At 37.0% G+C, this 16,598-nt stretch overlaps 2 protein-coding genes across 2 annotated transcripts in view; both read right to left on the bottom strand.

Moving 5' to 3' along the window:
- The window catches only part of LOC138692162 (zinc finger protein 665-like), an 88,280-nt gene that overhangs the window by 40,000 nt on the left and 31,682 nt on the right, over positions 1 to 16,598 (bottom strand). The gene's annotated exons all lie outside the window — the stretch shown is intronic.
- The window catches only part of LOC138692158 (zinc finger protein 665-like), a 34,945-nt gene that overhangs the window by 11,303 nt on the left and 7,044 nt on the right, over positions 1 to 16,598 (bottom strand). Inside the window, exons 2-5 of the mRNA XM_069815193.1 lie at positions 11,702 to 11,799; positions 7,910 to 8,047; positions 6,865 to 6,990; positions 2,823 to 2,905 (exon numbers count right to left, since the gene is read on the bottom strand). Of these exons, the coding sequence (XP_069671294.1) occupies positions 2,823 to 2,905; positions 6,865 to 6,990; positions 7,910 to 8,047; positions 11,702 to 11,794 (440 nt within the window). The 5' untranslated portion in view covers positions 11,795 to 11,799. The remainder of the gene's footprint in view (positions 1 to 2,822; positions 2,906 to 6,864; positions 6,991 to 7,909; positions 8,048 to 11,701; positions 11,800 to 16,598) is intronic.

Raw genomic sequence — 16,598 nt, 5'->3', positions numbered from 1 at the left:
TATAAATCCGTTCCCTGGTTGTTGGGGTCAACGTCTCAACTCTCATTATAAACGAACTCTAGAGTCTAGACATTACAGTTAATGACAGATTTATTATTTTATGGATCCAATTTATTTTATTTGAGTATATAATGTACCTAGATGTATTAATTGTATGTGTTATATTTCCGCTGTGTCGACTGCTAGCTGGTGTGATGTCAGCGCCAACTCTAGGGAGAAAGCAGAATCTCACGCTTTAGCTGGCTTGAAGGTCATTGAAATCAGTCCGCCTACATCAAAGGTACCGACGCGAAGTGTCCATTCTTTATAATCCCTATTCGCTGATTGCTCTGCCGTGGGTATTATCCAGATGTTCCACCTGTGTTCCATAAACCACAACAACATGTATGATATCGCCTTTAATCACCATTGTTCTAGCATTACTGCTTACGCTTCTGTGCCGAGGAAGGAGTAAATATGGCTGCCGCCATCGAGAATGCGGTACTCTCTATTTTGAAGTAATTTATCAAAACTGAAGCCAGCAAATTTAGTACAAACGTCTGGACGTGAGCAGATTCAAATACATATCACACTCCTAACATGCGAGTATACACAGGAGGTAAACCAGACGTGACTGCAGAGAACAAACAAGAACCAAGAATGAGAACTGTCCAACATGTTATGTTAATTCTCTACGATACAGAGCAAAGGGTAATGCCTGACATCTTCTTCACAAGCTGCAATATGACAGTGAACCTTTTAGCTCAAACGTTGAAAGAGAAATGGAACGGAGAAAAATTCTCTCCAGCGCCGGGATTTGAACCCAGGTTTTCAGCTCTATGTGCAGATGCTTTATCCAATAAGCCACACCAGATACCACTCCGGCGTCGGATAGAATCGCCTCAGATTAAGCTCCAACTCTTGGTTTCCTCTAGTGGCCGCCCTTTGCACTACGTCATAGATGTCTATGAACGTAGGACCGAAGTCCACACATGTGCTGAGGTGCGCTCGTTATGAGTGACTAGTTGGCCGGGATCCGACGGAATAAGCGCCGTCTTAAATCACGAAGTGATTTACGCAGATCATATATATTATTTTCATGTACCGAAGTACATATGATATTTCCATGCAGATATTCTGCGTCATCATACAATGAAAGAGTAATGAACAGAGAAAAATTCTCTCTGGCGCCGGGATTTGAACCCGGGTTTTCAGCTCTACGTGCTGATGCTTTATCCACTAAGCCACACTGGATACCACCCCGGCGTCGGACAGAATCGTCTCAGATTAAGCTCCAACTCCGTTCCATTACTCTTTCTTCGTTTGATGACACAGAATATCTGCATGGAAATATCATATGTACTTCGGTACATTAAAATAATATATATTTTAGCTCAAAACCTACATCTCATTTGCAGGGAAAAAAGCTGACATACTCAACTGTCCACAAAAGCCAAAGGAAAAGAAGTTGTTTCGTCTCTTTTTGGGGTAATGGAACAGAGAAAATTTCTCTCCGGCGCCGGGATTTGAACTCGGGTTTTCAGCTCTACATGCTGATGCTTTATCCACTAAGCCACACCGGATACCACCCCGGCGTCGGACAGAATCATCTCACATTAAGCTCAAACTCCATTCCATTACTCTTTCATCGTATGATGACGCAGAATATCTGCATGGAAATATCATATGTACTTCGGTACATTAAAATAATATATATTTTAGTTCAAAACCTACATCTCATTTGCAGGGAAAAAAACTGACATACTCAACCGTCCACAAAAGCCAAAGGAAAAGAAGTTGTTTCGTCTCTTTTTGGGGTCATGGTGATTTGATTGACATTATATAATCCAATAAAAAAAATTGTTCATCTTGATTACACAACTTTTAACACTGTATCACTTCGGAATTTGAATGATAATAACTTTCTTGAAGACATTCCGAACAATGGTACACAGACTACTCAACATACCAATGAACCAACAGATTTATGACGAAGAACTAAACAACAAAACAAAACTACTTCACATACAAGAACAAATATTACATACAAACTGAAGGCCTACCCATGGGATCACCCATTTCCAGCATACTAGCAGAAATATTCTTACACCACATAGAACAGACATATATATACTAACCATAGATAACAACAAACACGCAGACAACATCATATATTGGCACAGATACGTAGATGACATACTAATACTACAAAGGAAACAAAAGACAAATCCAAAACCCACAAGACTGCTAGACAGTACACAACTTGTGAAGTGGTGTGTGCGACTGTTGTGGAACATAAATCACGTCAGTTCCGTGAACACTCTCTAGAACCCTGAATGGAAAACGAAACAAAACATTATAGACGCCTATTCCTGCTAGGACTAGGTGAACAGCTGATACGTCCCTGTATCACCCAGAGATCTACGATTGTAGTATTGAGAAAGCCAGAGCAAGTTTGTATGGAAGCACTGGGTACACACACTCCATAGAATGAACGCTGCATTAGCCAATGTATCAGCTGGAAATGGAAGGAAAAGTGGACACTGCCACATGCGCACAAGTTTGCCTGACAGGAAACTGACTGATGATAGACGACATTAAGACATGTGGGTCATTCCATACAAAATTTAAAAAATGTGCCAGCGATGTCATGAATTTTTTTGGGCATTTAATATAATAATGCTATTACGAAAATAAATTAATCTGCCAGCAATGACCGTCATATCATTATTACTTTAGCCATATGGATGACTGAGAAATGGGTGGGAGTTACATGTTATCCATAATTTAAAATCTTCTAGACACCCTACATGCCTATGTGATGGCTCGGACATGACACTCACCTTTCGATGAAAATCTCGTTGTCCTCTGCTATTATTTCCACCTTTGGCTCCACATTCAATTTGTGCAAGTCACTCTGCTCTTCCTAAAAACACAGAGCAAATAAAAGAGGAAGATAGCACAATTTACATTAACAAAAGCTGAAAACTCAAAAAAGTCTCATATCTATGGTTCAAGAAATAAAACAGAAAATCAATATCCCAAATTTAAAAGAAGACTTACAAATTAAACCAAACCCTTTAACTCTATTAACTACAGAATATAATCTAAATGTAACATAAAAAATACTGAAATCAGAAGTAAACACTGAAACATTTGTCTTTAGAGACAATTAATATTAGGTACCCTCCACAAAACTGGCTTCATTTATACACTGACGGATCCTTGATCTCCAGAGAACAAGGTGCCGGTGCAGGTGTTACGTGCTGTCTCTTCTCACTTTATAGATCTCTTGGATATTGAACAACAAGTTTTGATGGTGAAATCATTGCAATAAGCGAAAGTCTCAGGAATCTTCTATTTCACATCAATAAATTTAAGAATGCAATTATATTGTCACAAAGCAGCTATTCTATCAATAGTCTCTAAACACACACCTTCATCTCAAACATCTGAAATAAATAAAATGCTCTCTCAATTAATATCACTCAATAAAAGAATTGTATTCCAATGGATACCATCCCATTGTGGAATCCTGGGAAATGAGAATGCGGATGCTTTAGCAAAGAAGGACAGCACTGCTACTTACAGACCTGTTACTAAATCTACGTATTACTCTGTGAAGAGATTTATTAAATCTACATACTTAGACTTCAACAAACAAAATTTGATAACACAATCATAAAAAAAAAATGCAACTCTCTGCATCAAAATCCACAGTTAATTCCCGATTTACCACGAAAATCGTCTGTAGCTGCATTTAGATTGGCAACAGGCCATGATTGTTTGGCCAAACACCTGCATAGAATTGGAATATATCAGTCCCCTAACTGCCCATTGTGCAACTCAAACCAAGAAAAGAATTCGGAACTCATCAAAATCTGTGCTTCAGTGGCTGGCCATGATAATATCTTTGAAAAATATTGGAGTGCAAGAGGTCAAATGACTTTATTGTCAAACGCCTGGCATTAGAAAGCAACAACAACATTAAGAAAAGCATATCAATTTTAGATGTCACAGAATTCCGTTTAACCCTTTGTAACATAGTGGTTATTCAGAATAACCACCGGTCTCTTTCTTTCCAAATTTTATGGCACTGATATTCCACCAAGGAACCACCTCTTGAGTATACATAGAGGTGCCAAATGCGTTTTGAAATTGTGTGCAGTTTTAAAATGTTGAAAAAAATTGATCCAAGCTTTGTTATGATCCAGGATATGAAAAACATAAAAAATTGATTTGTGCTTCAAAGGGTTAAGTCATATTAGCCCTACCAGAGTTCCAGCTAAAAGAAGAGGAATCTTGTGGCAGATTTTTCATGGGATAATTCTTTTCCTTATAGAAAAGCGTTTATCACCTTTTTCAACATGTGGCACAATGAAGGTGTAATTTAAAATCCTGCGGCACTCTCAAATAATAAAAAGCTGTTATTTCCAAGCAGGAGTGGAATTTTGAGGGTTTTAGGAGGGAATGATTGCTACAAAACACATATAAACCAGATAAATGTATGTATATAGTGATATATTAAATAAAATAGTTATAATTTTACATACATTATTTTTTAGTCAACATACCGGGCAATAAATGGTGAAATGGCACATGGTGAAAAAAAAATGTAGATAAGAGAAACACACTAGATAAAATTCACTATTGAACTAACACAATTTATATATCTTTATTTAAACATTATGATAGAAATGCAAAATTTAATGACAGAGAATTATTCCAGTGCAATATTGTGTGAAAATTATGCGTGTTTATTTTTTAATTTGTTATTTAGGAAATTCGAAAACATATAATGTCATCACATGAGTTGGTAAGTATTTAATGAGCGAAACATTTTCTTTCATAAAGATAAATAACATTTTAATTTTAATTAAATTAAATTAATTAATTTAAATTCTAATTTTACTGATATGGCTATCCTAGATACGCGTCAGATATTGTCTTCTCTGGTGCTCGTACATCTACGCTGTGTTTACTGAATGCTGACTTGCCAGCGGATGTTTAGAGTGCCGTGGAAAATGGCTGTTATAGAATAACTAATTAACTACTGTATAATAGCAGAAATTAACTATGAACGAACAATTCAATTCATAGTCACGAATTTGGTAGATTATTTAAGTGTTTTTTTTACGACACTGTAAACTGTAATGGATATGTACTGTCTGAGCAAAATAAAGGTGATAATGCCAGCGAAATGAATCCAGGGTCCAGCGCCGAAAGTTAGCCAGCATTTATTCTCAATTGTTTAAAGGATAAACCCAGGAAAACCTTCAACTACGTAACTTTTACATTACCTGGTATATAATGGTCTGATTCAGTTTGCTTTTGATAGCACTTCTGTGCTCATAATACCGGCAGTTAACAAACACATTCTACTGATAATTAAATGTTTCTCAATCATACTATCAGGGACTGGAATGCTTTACCTGCAGACTTACTAAAGGCTTTACCAACAACCAAAAATATATTTAAAAATAGGCTTAAGGACTTTACTAATAGACGGTAATTATACACAGTATTTAAAGGGTGTAAATGATATGTTGTTATTGAAGTGTTGTATCAGTGAAGAATTATGTTGTTTCAGTGAAATGTGAAGTGTGTTGTGTCAGTGAAGTGTGCTGTGTAAGTCAAACGTGTTCCTGTCAGAGAAGCTTTATAGTTTATAGTGGCAGTGCAAAGTATTTGAACAGTGAAATGTTTTTGAAGTGTTAGTGAAATCAGGATAGAATCAGTGAAAAGTGTCGTAGTTCCAGTGCAGTAAGTGAGTTGACAGCGAAATGAGTGTAATGTTGAAAGGTACTTGTGCAGATATGAACATATCATACTCGTAGGTTTTAGTTCGAACTTAGGTTTAAGATACAAATTAGATTTATTTCAAGTGTCATTTTAAGTGATTGTTTCATTGAATTTAGGATATTCCCTGTTGTTGTTATTATTATTACTATTATTATTCTTAGTATTAATTATTAGTATTATTATTAATTGCATTTTTAATTTTAAGTTTATTATTGTCATTATTGAGTGTAATTAGTTAGCACTGCCACCGGGTATATACCAATTGCAGCGTGAATAAATACATACACATATGGTTAACAATGTTAATATTGTCTAATTTATTCCAGTTTACCTCCATAATTTGTGCCAGGCAATATCATGTACTATGAAATTATACTAAAGCTCCAGTATACAAAGATTCCTTTGCTATGACTAAAATAAATATTACACCTTAGATAAAAAATTCGTTCAACCATTTCGTGAACTCGGTAACTTGAAAAGAGTAAATAAAATAAATAGTAGTTTCATGCATCCTCTGCCTGCACATATATATCAGAAAATTTTATCAAATTTAGAACCTATTCTGGAATGTACTCAAAATAAGCTATATAATTTATCTTAAATTTACAAAATATATTTCCTCTACGGGTAAAATAATGTTCTACAGAAGATATACTGCAAATACAGAAATACTTGAAAAGAATGGGTGAACAACAAATGAAAACAGGTGATAATGTTTGCACATACCTCTAAAGCAAACTCAATTATTTGGAAACGGTAGAAGGTATCGAGAATTTTTTGACAAAGACACAGAGACGAAAAAGAAGAAGTAGAGTCCTTAAGAACAATATTTTTTTCAAACGCACAGTTGGAATGTGTAACTTGGCAACCAAAGTGTAACAACCTTTTTCGTTTTCAAAATTAAAACATAAAACGAGATAACAATTCAACATTAGTTCTCTGAAACATGACATGACTTGTAATAGTATGTCTTTTTGACTCTATTATACAGTGAAAGGCCCTGCAAAGTGTCCGTTACAATCTAAATACAATAATTTTAAAATGGAAGAAGAACACACAGTGCATTCTTTGTGCCACACTCACCTCTGGTTCTCGTTTGACCACAGGGAACGGATCTTCCTCAAAATTTACCTCTGATAAGAGATCAGGGCTCCGGTTCACATATTCCTCTTTTATGCCAGTCACATGCTGATCCACGAAATTCCGTTCCTGCAGTACAAACAGACGCCTTAAATGAGCAATTGATTACAGGATTTTAGAAGATGACTTCTACTGTTATATATCCGTACATAATGGCTTGACATGATGAATAGGAGCAGAATTCATATGCAAATACAAATTTTTCATAAAAAATGTTTAGTGATGTTATGAACATCTGTAGTAATACGAAAGGCTAATCGTGCATATTTGGCCCATTGCTGCGTATAATATACTATTATGCATATATTGTAGCATATTTTCAAGACTGTGTTGGACTATACCCAAAATTTGAGTTTTGCAGATTAAAAATAAAAATAGACTCTGGATTGTTTTGTTGTCAGCACAATATTTTTTTGTTGCCTGTACTGAATGGCTAGAATTTACTTGTGTATGAAGGGAAACTGTGTAAGAGTGGGAAAGATTGTGGGACCTGGAAAGTATTCATTGTCAAATACGTGTATTTGAAAGTTTCTTGTACTGGTATGAATGAATTCATGTTTTGCTGAATTTGTCTTAGAAATTCTTCTGGATTGTTCTTTTTGTTGCTTATAATAAAAATTGCGCAATATCGTGAATATCCTTTAATGAATTTATAATAAACCCAGTAGCATTGTTGTAAATACTTTAAATCCTTAAACCTTCATAATATCTACGATTATGTTTAACATTCAGAAGGGTGTAACTCACTCCATTAAAAAATATGACTTACGTTTACATGACCATTTTTCATCAGAATGATTCCGGAAATCACATTAGAGTATTGCACAACCTCCGTGAATCACCGTATATATACTAAATTTTATTGTTGCTGCCACAAACTGATAGAAGTTGCAGGTACTGTTGTAAAAAAGACAGTGTGCGTTACAATAAAAACAAATGATAAACACTGGAAGATCAACACACAGTGCATTCTTTGTGGTGCACTCACCTCAGGTTCATGTTTCACTACAAGGAACGAAAATGGCTCCGGATCTTCCTCAAATGTTATCTCAGCTGTGAGATCTTGGCTGGGGTCCTCATATTCCTCCTTTATACCAGTCACATGATGATCCGAAATAATCTGTTCCTGCAGTACAAAGAGACATCTTAAATGAACAATTTATTACAGTGTTAGAAGACGACTTCTAACTTTACAAGTTGTTCTATATGTGTCTGTATGCCACTGCCTGATCCCAACCAATAGCACGTGCTTTACATTATGAAGAATAAGGCCAGGAATCATATACAACTGCATATTTTCATGCAAAAACATTTGTTATAAATGTTATTAACATCTCTGATGATGAATATGCAAAGTTAACTGTGCATAGTTGTTTAATATCGCCGCCTTACAAAACGATCTTAACGTTATTGAAACCTGGACGACAGAAAATAAAATGAAAATCACTGTCAGTAAAAGTAAGTCAATATCCTTCTGTAGAACGCATAAAGAAATTTGTCTCGGATATCAGCTGAATGGTACATCGGTGCCACAAGGGAACACTTGTAAATACCTAGGTATATATTTAAGTAACAAACTGGGTTGGGAGAAACAAGTCACTAATACCACAAGGAAAGCCTGGAGAGCACTACATTTCTCTATGCGTATTCTGAAGAAATCTAACCGAAAGTCAAAAGTATTAGCGTACAAAACCCTTGTTCGCCCAATTATGGAATATGGAGCAGTAGCTTGGGATCCGTACGGACAAAACCAAATCGATTCAATAGAAAAGGTCCAACGCAAGGCAGCAAAATATGTCAAAATGGGGAAGGGACATGGTGAAGAGATAGTAAAAGATTTAGGGTTGGAACCTCTCAAATCAAGGCGACGAAAAACCACTCACCGCATTGTTTAAGGCACAAATGGGACACAAAGCATGGACCGATATCAATGCTAGATTAGCAACACCATCATACTTAGGAAGGGCTGATCATATTAGGAAGTTTAAATGTAGAAAACAAAGAACGGACGTGGCAAAATTTTTCTTTGTTAACCGCACAATAGTAGACTGGAACAGCTTACCTGCGGCAATCTTTCAGGGTGGTCCTCTTAAAAGAAAATACATTTAAGGAAAGTTGAGAAGATTAGACTGAAAATCCAATTGGAGGTGCAGAGTAATTATTTAACTTGTGTCATGTAACTAATTGAGTTGATATATAATTGATTAAGTTGATAAGTAATTAATTAAGATGATATGTAATTAAGTTGGTATGTAATTAATTAAGGTGATATGTAATTATTTAAATTGGTAATAGTTGGGTGAAATAGAAGTACTTATAAGATAGATTTACTTTTGCTTATCATAGGCGTTATTATAGAATAATTTTTATTTATAGTCCTAGGTTTATTGCATCTAATATTTATAGATTTACGTTTACTTTATTTTATTTCTGTAATTGTAATTATTGTATATTATATATATCACTGCCACCGGGTGTATACCCAAATGCAGTGTTAATAAATACACACAATATTTCGGCCATTACTGCATATAATATACTGCTGTGCATTATATTTAGCATATCTTCAACACTGTGTTACATTACCAACAATATTTGCGTAATTTAGTAAAAGAAGCAATAAGACTCTGGATTATTCCCTAGTCAGCACATAATATTTTTTTGGTTGACTGTACTGAATGGCTAAAAATCCCTTGTGTATGAAGGGAAACTGTGGAAAAACCACGACTGCCTGCCTTTGTTCCATTGAACTATTGCACAAAAGGAAACATTCCCAAACATGCCTACCTACCTGACTATATCACTCCTACCCTGGTTTTCTATGTTTCACTTATTCTGAGTTGGCACACTGGCAGCATTTTGTTTCTTACCGGCAAGTACTCAAACATTAAACCACTGAGTTACCACACACTTCGACAGCAAGCCTTTGGCAATGTCCTTTTGACATGTATGAGTGGGGAACATTGTGGGACCTGCAAATTATTCATTATCATACTCGTGTATTTGGAAGTTTCGTGAAATGTATCACTATCTAAATTAGAAACAGACTACGGCACAATAGGGTTATGTTCGTTTTAAAGTCGTGGAAGAACAATCAGTAAGCGGAATTATAAAGATAGTATAATGCAAAATTTTGGTACACAGTACTGCATTGCAGTCATGAAAATCAAAGCCAGTCATATTTCTTTCCATGAGTGTACATTAACAGTATTATCGGTGATGTTATCATTGTTCAAATACGGCATTAAGTGTTTCGAATATGTTAATTCCTCACACATTATACTTCTCTTATGTAATCGGTTGTCAGTAAATGTTAAAAGTGGGGCAAATGAACCCAAATCGATTTTTTTTTAGAATAAACTTGGTTTCATCTGTATAGCCACGTTGTATCACATAACACATTTCACTATCAGCAGATAAAACAAGTAGCCATCATGAATGAAGTTGCAAATTAAGAAAGATCAAAGTTTTCTCACAAAAATGCTTCGAGACTAGGCAGGTTAAAATAAAAAAATAGTCCAAATCAATGACTTGGAAGATGATGACGATCTATTTTACGAAGAATTAAGTTCGGAAGATGAATATAATTTTAATATGAGAACAAACACCGAAGATCGTGAAGGAACAGTTCAAGAAACGTTCCAACAATGTAAAATTCCGAACTAGTTCTGAGACCGTACACAACTGGCGCATGCGTCCTAGCACCTTCTGAATTGCTTGTTGGAACAAATCTTTTGTCTCCGTCACTTTGATATTAATTCTGGTAATGGAAGGAGCATGTATTTTTCAGTCATCGGTCTGTCCTCGTTAAATGCAGGCATGTTCACTGTCATATTTTATCATCCATTACCCATTTACGTTTTTTCTACTAGTTGATCACCTGTGGGTATCGGGTCCTACTTATTCTGTATAGTACAGAATATAGTTTTATATTAGAGAATATACCTGGCTACATGGGGTCATTAAATTGAACCCGAGGCTAAAAAAGAGAATGAAGAAGAATAGCGTGTTGATGGTTTGTGTGGAGGTTGTATTTATGGATGTGGAATATTTAACAGAGATCATGTTCAACAGGTTGCCCAGATTATCGTGAACGGATGCATTATTTTTCATCACGTGGAAGAAATGTCTCCACCTCTTCTTTAATGTGAGGTAAGTGATCGTGGTTAGCTATTTTCCAAACTGTTTTGTAGTTGACATAGGTTACGTTACGTTAGACTATATTATCTTAGGAATGTTAAATCGATCAATATAGGCTAAACTAGCACTGAGACACTTCCCTTCATACTCCGCTTATACAATTTGCATATAGGCCTATGAATCTATAAGAGGTAAGATTTGGTGAATTTAGGGTTTTATTATGTCTTGTATACATGATCAATTCCATCTCAAAAAAAAAAAAATGAAAATCCCTTATAAATTGTACGATTTTCACTTCAGAAATTACCAGAACCATCCCGCCCTATTTTCAACTTCAAATGTAACTTTCAAGTTGCCTATATTTAATGCTTTTCCTTTTTGGTTTTCTAAATTTTTTGCGTTTTTAATTTACTTGCGAAAGTTGGGAGATTTTAATTTTTTTTTTTTTTTTTTTTTTTTTTTTTTTTTTTTTTTTTTTTTTTTTTTTTACTTAGTCCAAATTGTGATGTTTTCCGCTCACTCTCCTTTGTGGTTTCATTTCTGGGGTCAAACTCAGGTATTTTTCTCGAAAGGACAGAAGCAATTGTTCTGGATATTTACCAATAAACTGTAATCTGTATTTATTCTCAATATACGCTACCTGAGATAAAGAATTCCCCTCTGCTGTATCAGCTTTATTATTTCTGTCTATTGCTAGAGGGTCGATCTCATGTTCCATCTTGATCTCGTCCATCACGGCTGAAAAAGAAAATAATAAGAAATTAAAATTGACATGCAAATTGGATATACTTACTAGCATATGTAATAATCACACACACGCACGTACGCATGCGTACACACACAAACGAACTTAAATGATAATTTTTTAAATTTTAGTAGGTTATTTTACGACGCTTTATCAACAGATTAGGTTATTTAGCGTCTGAATGAGATGAAGGTGATAATGCCGGTGAAATGAGTCCGGGGTCCAGCACCGAAAGTGACCCAGCATTTGCTCATCTTGGAGTGAGGGAAAACCCCGGAAAAAACCTCAACCAGGTAACTTGCCCCAACCGGGAATCGAACCCGGGCCACCTGGTTTCGCGGCCAGACACGCCGAGTTACAGAATTTACCTTCAAACCAATCCGGGAGCGCATCCATACAGGGTCAGTGGTGGAGGAAGGAAGGAAGGAAGGAAGGAAAAATAAACACAGATATTACACACTCCTCTAAACTCTTTTCATTAACACAACTTAACTTACTTTGCCAATGTGAGATTCGAACTACCGTCCTTTACTTCTATGATCCACAGCCTTAACCATTAAGATTAGGCTACACGAACACTTAGGAACCAGGCGCTTGAAACGGATACAAAAGATCAACCCAATCGCAAAACTCCAACAACACATATTATACTATGAGCCATGCACGTCGGCTCGATCGTTGATGCAGCTCTTCAGCACCTAGCGCCAACTACATCATCGGCATATTCCCGAACGTTCTATCCGTTGCTTACGAGATTATACAAGCTGGCGCATAGCGCTTGAAATACGGGTTTGAAGTGGTTCCCTCGCAATGCCCATTCCGCCGCTCGGAGCGCTGTTCGGTCCTAGATATTCATAGCAGAACACTTAAATGACACTTACATTTGGGACATTTCAAGGGACTCACCGTTGCTTATTAAATGCTTCGTACATTAATTTATGGACAATAGACGTAATTTCAAAACTTGTACGTCTCAATTATATTGAAATGAATGGCTGTCATTCTTGATATTAAAAGATATTACCTATTATAAACTGAGGTACTGCCTTCCTGTTGTTTATTTCATACACCGCACCTTTTCGGAAATAATGAAAGAAACTTGATATATTTTGCATGAACACTGTAGTCTACCCTTTTCACGTACCGGTATTTATTATTATTATTACTATTATTATTATTATTATTATTATTATTATTATTATTATTATTCCAATGAATTAAGGTACTGCATTATCTTCCATTTCCCTGACTTCATAATTTAATCATTTGTAAGTTGGCTTAACTTATCCTTTTCTTTTTTAAAAACATATTGTCGTTGAAGTGTTATGATTTTTACTAATGCAAACAGCAGTCACAATACGTGATTAGTACAATTGTGCGATTTTTCTTGCACACCTTGCAGTGGTGAAATAAATATCTAATAGGCCTGCTGATTAATCTGTAGTGGATAGTAATAGCAAATACTATGATATTTTAGTGTGTGTAAGCAGTTTTTAAATTAGGAGTTAGAATTAAAGTAATTAGGAAGTTAGTGTGCAATATATGTGATTAGAAATGGTTTTCGAAATTGATCATTTCCCAAAACATAAACAAATATCTCAGGAATCTCAGGGAAGAAATTTTTTTTTTACAATTTTTGCCATCCATAAGCACATGCGTATGCGCTCTCCCCGATCCCCATTTCATTTTTAGTAGTGTCTGCATTTCGTTCCCCTGAGCTGTTTTCTGTCGCCACTCATGACATGTCAATTTAATAAAAACATAAATTAAAATCTTCGGTACACCATGCAGTGATAATTGTACTTTATCACAACGAATAATTGTAGTAATTATTATTTATTTATTACTCATAATGTCGTAATAATATATGATTTGGTTTCGAAGCTGAGGGGAGTACGTTACACTAAACTCGGCATCAAAGGAGGAGTTATGGGGGCGCATGGGGGGGCAGTGCCCCCCCAAACTTGTCTGACTGTTTTTTTTTTCTATTAACATTAGAAAATAGTGAATGCAAAATACTTTTCTTGCTTTTGTACTTGGGTTGGATAAAAATTAATGTCAACAGTTCGATATTTCTGACATGGCTTTATTCACAGGGGTTAACATTTACGTACCTTCTATATAGTCGCCCCCCTTATTTATTACCTTTTGCCAAATGTTTGGAAGGCGTCGTACACCATCAGTCCGTCTCTTCGTTGATGTTCCGTATTGACCGCCCTAAAGCACGGATAAGTTAATCTCTGGTATTGTACCGGGTCCCTCGCAGTGGTTCTTTCACTTTGGTGAAAAGATCGTAATCGCATGGACTCATATCGGGTGAGTACGGAGGATGTTCCAGAATCTCCCATTGCCAGCGACGCAAGAGGTCCTTGCCAGCAGCAGCGGTATGACTCTTTGCATTATCATGAAGAATGATAGGGTTCTGTACCCCCAAGTGTCGTCGTTTTCTCCTGAGGGCTGGACGAAGGTGGTGCTGCAGGAACCTGCAGTAGTAGCCCGCGTTTGCCGTCTGCCTTGGAGGTACAGCGTGGTGCAGTATTACCCCATCAATGTCATACGCCACAATGAACATCACCTTCACAGCACTTCCAACAATGCCTTCCCGAAACGCTTTAACCCATCGTGCCACTGTGCGATATGGCAACGCTGCATCGTCACATGCTTCACGCAGTCCCTGAAAACATTCTTGTGCGCTACGACCTCGTGCCATTTCAGTTTTGATCCAGGAACGTTGCTTTAGTTTTGTAAGGATGGTCTTAGGGCACTCGCACTATCCCTATGAAAGTCAACGTTCTACACACTGCAGTAGATTGACAGAGTACTGTCGCTGCTGGCTACACTAACTCATCTAACAGTCCTTGTTCATGTCCACACAGCTGGCAACTCTCGAACGCACCATCGTCACGTGACAGCAGTGTTGCCATTACTTTTTATCCAGCCTATGTATAAGTGTCTGTGCTTAAATTGACGAATTAATGTCTTCAGACCATGTGTCTAGACTAAAATATTTATATTAAATTTCTGAATGTATAAGAATTTCTATACCTCATTAGGAATGGAAGCACTGTAATGTTTCTTTTGCAACATCCTGTACTCCTGTGTTAGAAGTCTGCAGCGGTCATCCATTGAATTAGGTGTTAGTGAAAAAAACACCATAGTCCCATGTTAAAGGAGTGAAAATGTTTAGTAGTTTTCATAAAACAATCATAGTCCAAAGATTTTTTTTGTGAAAACAGCCATTTTTCAGGAAGATGGTACGATGGTAGCATTTACAAATAATATCCCATTCATAAACAGCAAGAAAAGTCTTTTGAATTCAATATTTTGTAATGTTAATAGGAAAAAAAGAGTTCAGACATATTTGGGGGTGGCCAGTGCTCCCACATACCCTCCCATAACTCTGTTTATAGTTATGTACTACTATAATTTGTAGTAGACTTAGAGCTATACAACTCGGTCCGAAACATCGTGGATATGGATGTAACAGTATTAGAAACATGCACCCCATAAATACGTTATTAAATGATGATATTCCGATATACTGTACCACGGTCAAGCTATAACGGGGGGGGGGGGGAGTAAGTAAATGAAAGTAAATGATATCCCCCGTAACCTCGTTATATCGGGATTATATGGTTTTGCTTTGCCCCCCCCCCCCAAGGTAACGGGTCTCTCTTGTAAGCAACGGCTCTATCCTATTAGCAGCAATGATTTGCGGGTAGAAAAGAGGAGGAAATGAGAGGTTTTTCTGGTTAACTTAATAGTATCTCCATAGTCTAATATATACGTCCCTATTTACACTTGCTATTTGTCGCGCAACATCAAGCGCTTTCTGTCGGCTAAATGTAGTACCACCGTTCACTCTTGGCAGATTTCTCGTCTGCTACTCGAGGCTAGTTGTTGAGCTCGAGCAACGTGTGAGTGATGTGGTGAACCTTTTAAATCAACAGAATGGATTTTAACAATAGAAAATCAGCTGTTTTAGCTTCTGCAGTTTCCCAAAGTGTTTTGGTAGCTTGCACTAATGAAAATAAATAAATAAATAAATAAACAGACAGACAGACAGACAGACAGACAGACAGACAGACAGACAGACAGACAGACAGACAGACAGACAGACAGACAGACAGACAGACAGACAGACAGACAGACAGACAGACAGACAGACAGACAGACAGACAGACAGACAGACAGACAGACAGACAGACAGACAGACAGACAGACAGACAGACAGACAGACAGACAGACAGACAGACAGACAGACAGACAGACAGACAGACAGACAGACAGACAGACAGACAGACAGACAGACAGACAGACAGACAGACAGACAGACAGACAGACAGACAGACAGACAGACAGACAGACAGACAGACAGACAGACAGACAGACAGACAGACAGACAGACAGACAGACAGACAGACAGACAGACAGACAGACAGACAGACAGACAGACAGACAGACAGACAGACAGACAGACAGACAGACAGACAGACAGACAGACAGACAGACAGACAGACAGACAGACAGACAGACAGACAGACAGACAGACAGACAGACAGACAGACAGACAGACAGACAGACAGACAGACAGACAGACAGACAGACAGACAGACAGACAGACAGACAGACAGACAGACAGACAGACAGACAGACAGACAGACAGACAGACAGACAGACAGACAGACAGACAGACAGACAGACAGACAGACAGACAGACAGACAGACAGACAGACAGACAGACAGACAGACAGACAGACAGACAGACAGACAGACAGACAGACAGACAGAC

The sequence above is a fragment of the Periplaneta americana genome, chromosome 16 (genome assembly GCF_040183065.1).
Source record: "Periplaneta americana isolate PAMFEO1 chromosome 16, P.americana_PAMFEO1_priV1, whole genome shotgun sequence".
Classification (NCBI taxonomy): domain Eukaryota; kingdom Metazoa; phylum Arthropoda; class Insecta; order Blattodea; family Blattidae; genus Periplaneta; species Periplaneta americana.
The sequence above is the reverse complement of the archived record's forward strand: the minus strand, read 5'-3'. Positions and strand labels throughout refer to the sequence as shown.